The sequence below is a fragment of the Camelus bactrianus genome, chromosome 6 (assembly GCF_048773025.1).
Source record: "Camelus bactrianus isolate YW-2024 breed Bactrian camel chromosome 6, ASM4877302v1, whole genome shotgun sequence".
NCBI lineage: Eukaryota > Metazoa > Chordata > Mammalia > Artiodactyla > Camelidae > Camelus > Camelus bactrianus.
The window spans coordinates 65,285,011-65,292,772 of NC_133544.1; the positions used below are offsets into that span (position 1 = coordinate 65,285,011).

Sequence of the window (7,762 nt, forward strand, 5' to 3'; positions counted from 1 at the left end):
ACTTGACCTCAGTCCCCATTTTCAGTGTTTCCTTTGCTCCTCTTGCCCAGAGCTCAGTAAGGAGAAAGCTCTGCTCCACAGCCTTCACCATAGTCCCATAACCAGCAGGTTTGAGAGGCAAAAGTACCTTCCTTCTCTGGAGAAGGGTTTTCAACTAATCATCGCTTGAATTTTTTTAAATAAATATTTCCCTTTTTTATTTTATAAAAACTACTTTTTGTTTTTTCATTTAAATGAACACCCCACTGGTGGCAACGTAACCCATAAAGATGTTTTCATCCTCAGAAGAAATACAGGATAATGACTTCCTCTTTCTTTTATAGCTTCCCTCCCCCCTCATCAATATAATCTTTCCTCTTCTTCCATTTTCTCCATCTCAGTTTGAGCATAATCCTTCAATCTGATGTTACTGAAGTACAGTCTGAAAGGATTTCTTTCAGTTGTGAGTTATTTTGATTATCAAGAGAAGCTAAGGTGAGTGACTTACTCTGGGAGACAATGATTTCTTCATTCACATCTGCATCTAAGAAGAGAATGGATGATGGTTGTAGATAATAGCTAAGTTTTTTAAGCCTCAAGTATGAGTGTAACCCAGTATCCTTGAGTCATTTAATCCTTTTCTGTTTAAGAATCTATGTGAAAGCCTCCCTAAATTACTTAAATTGAGAAGATAGCTCTTCTCCCTGTGGTTACTGAGGGCTTGGCTAGGTACATGGATGAACATTGCATTATTAGTAAGGAAGAACTTCTGCACAGATTCTTGTCTTTCCCCAAAGCATTTGTTCCCCTGAGGAGAGTTCACAGTTCACTCATTTATATGGAGGGCCTCTGTACTCCTAGGTATCTCCACAGTCATCCTCTAGATACTTCATCCCTGCAGATTAAACACAGAATGGGAATTCACTAGATGTTGTTAACAGAGGAGCAAGCTTTTTAAGATTCTACATATAAGACTATGCAATATTTTTCTTTCTTTGTTTGGCTTATTTTACTTAGCATAACATCCTTCAGTTTCACCCATTTTTTTGCAAATGGCAGGATCTCCCTCTTTTAAAGGCTGAATAATCTGTATGTGTGTATGTATGTATGTGTAGAGATGAATGTATACAATCATAATTTCTTTATCCACTTGAGAGTAGAATGGTGGTTACCAGGGGCAGGGAGGTGGGGGAAATAGGGAAATATTGGTCAAAAGGTACATGGTTGCCAATGATGTTGGATGGATAAATAAATCTAGAGCATTAATGTACAGAATGATGACTATAGTTAATAATACTATATTGGATGTTGGAAATTTGCCAAGGGAGTAGATTTCAGGTGCTCTAATCATAGGAAAAATGCTATGTGGAAGATGATATGTTAATAAGCTTGACGGTAGTAATCATTTCACTATGCATATATATGTCAAATCATCATGTTGTACATCTTAATATATAGTTTCCAGTTTTAAAAAAAACTCAGCCACCCCCACTCCCAGAAAAAACCCAAGCAGGCTTGCATCCAGAAATTTGGAAGGTGCAGGTGGGTGATATAAAACCCTCCTGATCTACTGACAGAGCTGTTCTAAGAGTAGGCACTGGCTTGGAATAGCTGTCCCCTCTGACATGGCAGCCTTGGAAAGAAATGCCATAACTCAGGCTCCACGGATGGTTCAGCTCCCTCAAGAATTCCCCATAAACGTAATTTCTTGTTACGGATTTTATGGCATAATTCCAAGATTTTCTCAGAGTGTGACAGGGCATTTCTAAAGATTGTTGGTAGATTCAGTCAAATTTTATGAAGAACCTGGCATGTGCTAGATGAACCTCATTGTAAACACAGAAGAAATAAAGATACATTTCTTAAAAGTTTGTCATTATGGTGTTCAGATTCCAGCTGACTTTGGTAGTGTGACAATAACAACATACAATTCAACATTAAATCCTGCCGATTGCCCTTCCTAAATATTTTCTAAACAATTCATTTGTTTGAATAGCTGTTGACCTATCTTTAAGCCACGTCGTTTTTCCCCACTGTAATCCCACTTCAGTGTATTCACATAGTAACCCAAATGAAATTTCCAAACTGCAAATTTTAAGGTATTCTCTAGATTTTATTCTAAAATACATTGGAGACTGTTCAAATCCAACTTTCTTATTGTAGACTCTAATGCTCAGTCTTTGGCTGTCTCTTTATTCTGTGTTTGTGCTCAATCAGTCACAGGTCTTCTACAGTTCCTAGAAACTCTGCCCTGACACAAAGTCTTTATATGTCTTGTTCCCTATTCTTAAAATGCTTTTCTCCAGACTATGAAATTTAGTTGAAGTGTCACCAATTGAGAGAAGCTTTTCTAAATAAGCCATCACCACACATCACCACAGGCCACCATCATTTTTTAAATCATAATTCCCTTCTAATTTTCTTCTTTTATCAATAGTGGTATTTTATTTTACTTATTTATGTTTAATTAATTTACTTATTGCTTGTTTACTAACTTATTATCTGTCTATATTTCTAAATGGAAGTTCAGTGAGGCAGAAACTGTCTCCCTTGCTCATTGTTGTACTCTCATTAGTTAGCACATACATAGTGGATATTCCTTAAGTACTCGTTGAGTAAACAAATGAATAATTTTTTAAAATGACACTGAAGCTATACATTGTGGGATAGAGCTTTCAATGTGATGTCTGAGTTTTGTTTTGATATTCACTAAATCACAAATGCAGGCTAGGGTCAGAATTGTGGGTTTTATGATATTTGAGGCCACGATCATGTTCATGTACAGAATATATGTGTTATTTTGTCCTTCAGTGAGGAAGTGGCATGGTGGAGTGCCCTGGGTGTGTTATGAGTAGTGGTTGAGTGTTGCTGGCTACATCTTCCTACGTTCCTGAAACAGTAGGTCAAATGCATGATCAGAGAGGTAATCGAGTCAGGTCACAGTCAGAAGAATTTTCACACAGGGAGGGCCCCTAATGTCGTGTTTTGTGCTTGCTTACCCATTATCTAGGATAAATCTGTGTAGGTTCCAGTTAAGGAAAAAATGTCCATTCACTACTCATACTGTCTTGGGATCTCTCTGATGGATTAAAATGAAAATACTGCCAGATCAGCATACCTGATCTTAGACTACAAGCCTAAGTTTCCAAGTTGGTTAGATTTCTCATCAACTACAGAAAATATATCAGAACAGGCTGCATCTCTTATTATCAGTCTAAAGTTTGGCTAAATTCAGAAGTAGCTGCAAATATTGCTTACTAAGGTAGATGTTTAGGGGAAGGATTAGTGCATTTTTGAGTTTCATAACACATAGAAATAACACTAACAAGTTGAGGTTTTGACTTTGGGTATGTGACACACTTCCCATGGTTCTGATGTTTCTAATTTTCAGGTCATCACTTACCCTTCCCCCACCTTGGTTTACGAAACATAAAATGGGGCAACCAAACATCTTAATGCAATTTCTTAGTAATAGAGAATATCTGATGATTTTTAAAGAAGGGCTATAACTCTGATTAAATGCTATTTGGAATAATTAAAATTTCTTTATTTTTCATAGCCATATTATGAAAGAAAGTGAAAAAATGGAACCTACAAATTACACCAGAGTGACAGAATTTGTTCTCACTGGCTTATCTCAGACTCGGGAAGTGCAACTCGTCCTATTTGTTATATTTCTATCTTTCTATTTGTTCATTCTTCCAGGAAATATTCTTATTATTTGCACCATCAGGCTTGACCCACATCTGACCTCGCCCATGTATTTCCTGTTGGCTAATCTAGCCTTCCTTGACATTTGGTACTCCTCCATCACAGCCCCCAAAATGCTCGTAGATTTCTTTGTGGAAAGGAAGATCATTTCCTTCGGTGGGTGCATTGCTCAGGTCTTCTTCTTGCATTTTGTTGGGGCCTCAGAGATGTTCCTGCTCACAGTGATGGCCTTTGACCGCTATGCTGCTATCTGCCGCCCCCTCCACTATGCTACTATCATGAATCGACGTCTCTGCTGTATTCTGGTGGCTCTCTCCTGGATAGGGGGCTTCATTCACTCTGTGATACAGGTGGCTCTCATTGTTCGACTTCCCTTCTGTGGGCCCAACAAGTTAGACAGTTACTTCTGTGACATCACGCAGGTTGTCCGGATTGCCTGTGCCAACACCTTCCCAGAGGAGTTAGTGATGATCTTTAGCAGTGGTCTGATCTCTGTGGTGTGTTTCATTGCTCTCCTGATGTCCTATGCCTTTCTCCTGGCCATGCTCAAGAAACACTCAGGCTCCGGTGAGAGTACCAGCCGGGCCATGTCCACCTGCTATTCCCACATCACCATTGTGGTGCTAATGTTTGGGCCATCCATCTACATTTATGCTCGCCCATTTGATGCTTTTTCCCTAGATAAAGTGGTGTCTGTGTTCCACACTGTGATATTCCCTTTACTTAACCCCATCATCTACACACTGCGAAACAAGGAAGTAAAGACAGCTGTGAGGAAGTTGGTCAACAGATACATTTTCTGTAAAGAGAAGTGAAAGATAAATGGCATATTTTATAGTCCTCCTGGACTATAAATGGTCCTAAAGTAGGAAGCATTTGCAGTAATACTGCTGCTTTCACTACCTCCTTTTGTATGAGCTCTTAAAATCCTACTAGATTTTCCCTCTGTTTGGTGAAAAACAAATAAATTAAAATGGAAGTAAATTTACCCACACCCTCTCTGAAATTTCTGGTAAATTACTGTTAAAATTCAAGGTAGAATAATGGTCTGCTAAAAAATACATTTTCACTAATTATTTACTGAGCGACCATTCTGGAGAGGCTTTGGCTGTGAGGAGAATGTGTGTTGAGAAATAATAAAATAAAGAAGACCTGGGAGACGTGTCTACTACGAACATATAGAAGTGGCTAGCATATGAATATGCGTAGTTTCAAGTGACCAAATTAAATATTGTCATGTTTCAATGTCAGCCCAGGGGGATGGTGTTTGGTAAACAATCTTCCTGGGACTGGAAAAATAGATTATTTTGTCCTTTATCCCTTCCTTTTTCCAGAGTTAATAATGGAAAGTGAGAATTCGTTTACATAAGTCATGTCAACTCACTTCAGGTGGTAGCCACTCAACAGTATTGGTGACAGAACTCAAGATTTTGTCACATCTTGGAGTCAATGCTCATGAATTTATAGCCGAGTGTACTTTGGTTCATACATGAGACCCCTCTCTTTCAAAGGAAATCTCCTGTCATCTAGCAGTTTTTATAGCCAGTTTCTCCTTAGCACCCTCTAGCGTGAAAGCAGACTCGGAGGAAAGGGACTCTAGGTTGACTCGGACTGATAGACATCTAAGCTGTGTGATTTATTTTAAAAGATCACCTCTTTTGCCATTTTTGTGGGTTTTTTTGTATTTGCTAATTCTGCCTTTCATGTTAAAATTAAATTAATAGGGTGCTGCTTTTGTTAGTATTATAGTTAAGAGTTCTTTCCTATTAAACCATTTTGAGTACACATGGAAGAGATCTAATGTACTGGTTTCCATAATTCTCTAGTGGATTATTTATTAGTGATTACACTATTCCCTGATACTAAGAACCCATTTACTGACCATGCTTCAGAATGTAAAATGCATATTATAATATTTGAGTTTATACAATTTTTAAATTTAAATTAATTTTTCAATTTCAAAACTAGGGAGTCTGTCCATCCAAGGGCAAGAGCACTTTGTGAGCTTCAAGCTTTAGTCGTATATTTATTTGATATCATACAATGACTAGGCTTTATGGCAAATACATTCCTGTCAGTATCCGGAATGAATATATGTGAATAGTTAATGAAAACAATCACAGGGTAATTCTTTATCTATACGCTATTTATTAATTGAGAAAGTAATCTGTCCCAGACCCAGTGCACCTCAGGCACATAGGATGGAATGACAATACATAAAATTTGTTCTTTGCTTTGGGAATATTTTCCTATGATGATTGAATGGGGTTCCCAGACCCCTGTGTGTTTGGAGGGGTCCCCACACCAATAAACAATTCTTGGATTCAAGCAGCGTATCTGAAAATTCAGCTCAATGCTGACACTGTCTACCTGGAGGCAGAATCAGATTCCACAGGTAAAGGGCTCAGTTCCACAAGACCAGCCTCCCCTTGAGATGCCAGCTGCAAGCCCAGGTGGCTACCTGTGCTTCTGACTAACTGGCTATAAATCAGAGATTCCCATGATCCTCTCCTTGGGTTTGATTAATTTGCTCGAACAGCTCACAGAACTCAGGAAAACCTGTTTACTCACTAGATTGCTGATTTACTACAAAGAATATCACAGGATCTGAATCAACAGCCAGATGAAGAGATGCATAGGCTGAAGTTCTGAAAAAGGAATTTCTGTTCTTGTGGAGCTTGGGGACTGGCATGTAGGATACAGAAGTACTCTGGTTCTGGGATATGGAAGCTATCCAGATAAACCAAAAAGCTGTCTTTTTGGGTTTTATGGAGGCTTCATCACATAATCATGACTGGCTAAATCATTGGCCAATGATGCTTTATTCCAACTCAAACCCCTCTCTCCTCTCCAGCCTCTCCAGAAATGAAGGGGTTGGACTGAAAGTTCCAACCCTCTAATCACATGTTTGGTTCTTCTGGCAACCACCTGCAATTCTGGGGTAGGATTCAAAAGTCACCTTCATTGACATAAACCTAATTGTGATGGAAAGGGCTTGTTATGAATAACAAGGCACCATTTTCTCCTTTGTGGCTCTGAGGACAAGAGACCACACAGAAAATTTGATTCTTGAATTTTGAATTGACCTCTCATTGCCAGGAAATAAATAAAACAGCAGACTTCTCTAATATTTTACAACAGAGCATGAAAAAAAAGTTAACATACAAGAGAGATAAATGTACATAATAAAAATGATGAGTTATGTTCCTATATTTTATGTTATCCTATTGTTATATTCTGTATCTGAACCAGCCAGACTTCATTCAATTTGTCACTTATCCTTCATTTAGCTAAGATTAATGTTCTTGAGACAGGGACTACTGACTCAACATGCTCTCCAAGCACCTACTACAGAAGGATATTTGTTGAAAATACTGAAGCTATCAATAAGAAGGAAAAAACATCAAAATAGTATCACAATGAAGAATTGCTTAATTAGAAATATACCTGAAATTAATGTAAGCAGAGAAATGGGGAATTTTTGGCACACTGGTAAGCAGTGACCTAGCCTGATTCATGGAGGACATCATTGGTATAAAGACTTAGATCAGAAGTTCTCAACTGGGGCAATTTCAGCCTCCAAGGGACATTTGGAAGTGTCTCATGACATTTTTGGTGGTCACACTGGGGACTGTGATTGCCATCTGTATAGAAACCAGGGATGCTGCTAAACATGAACCAGCTACCCTCCTTAGATTATCTGGCCCCGGTATGTCCTTAGTGCCAAGACTGTGAAATCCTAAAGCAGGGCTAATAAGGCAGGCTAGTGTAGGATAAATGGGTGTTAATCTCACACATAATCTTTTCCTGTGCAGGGCTGCCTCTAACCCAGTACCCTCAGGAATGTGGGTAGACTCCTCCCCACTTAACTCTTCCCTATTTCTCTCTGTTACTTCTAAATATCTTTTAACCCTTGTCTTTCAGTTTCTTCTATTTCTCCTCCCTTCCAAAACTGCTGTTGCGTTTCTGTTTTTAATATCAGCAATATCTGAATTGAGTAAGTTAACATCTTTAGGTCTGGATAATGATTATACTTTCAATTACTCACTGACCAGCCTGAGATTTCAGAACC

General features: G+C 38.5%; 1 protein-coding gene across 1 annotated transcript; it reads left to right on the top strand.

Moving 5' to 3' along the window:
* The first annotated feature begins 3,545 nt into the window (after positions 1 to 3,545).
* Positions 3,546 to 4,505, top strand: LOC105064690 (olfactory receptor 4M1). The gene has a single exon (XM_010949704.3). It carries the CDS (start codon positions 3,546 to 3,548, stop codon positions 4,503 to 4,505), a length of 960 nt encoding a protein of 319 aa, XP_010948006.2.
* The last annotated feature ends 3,257 nt before the right edge of the window (positions 4,506 to 7,762 follow it).

Excerpts from the sequence above, each read along its gene's own strand:
- LOC105064690 (XM_010949704.3), top strand. The coding sequence starts at position 3,546 with ATGAAAGAAAGTGAAAAAATGGAACCTACAAATTACACCAGAGTGACA.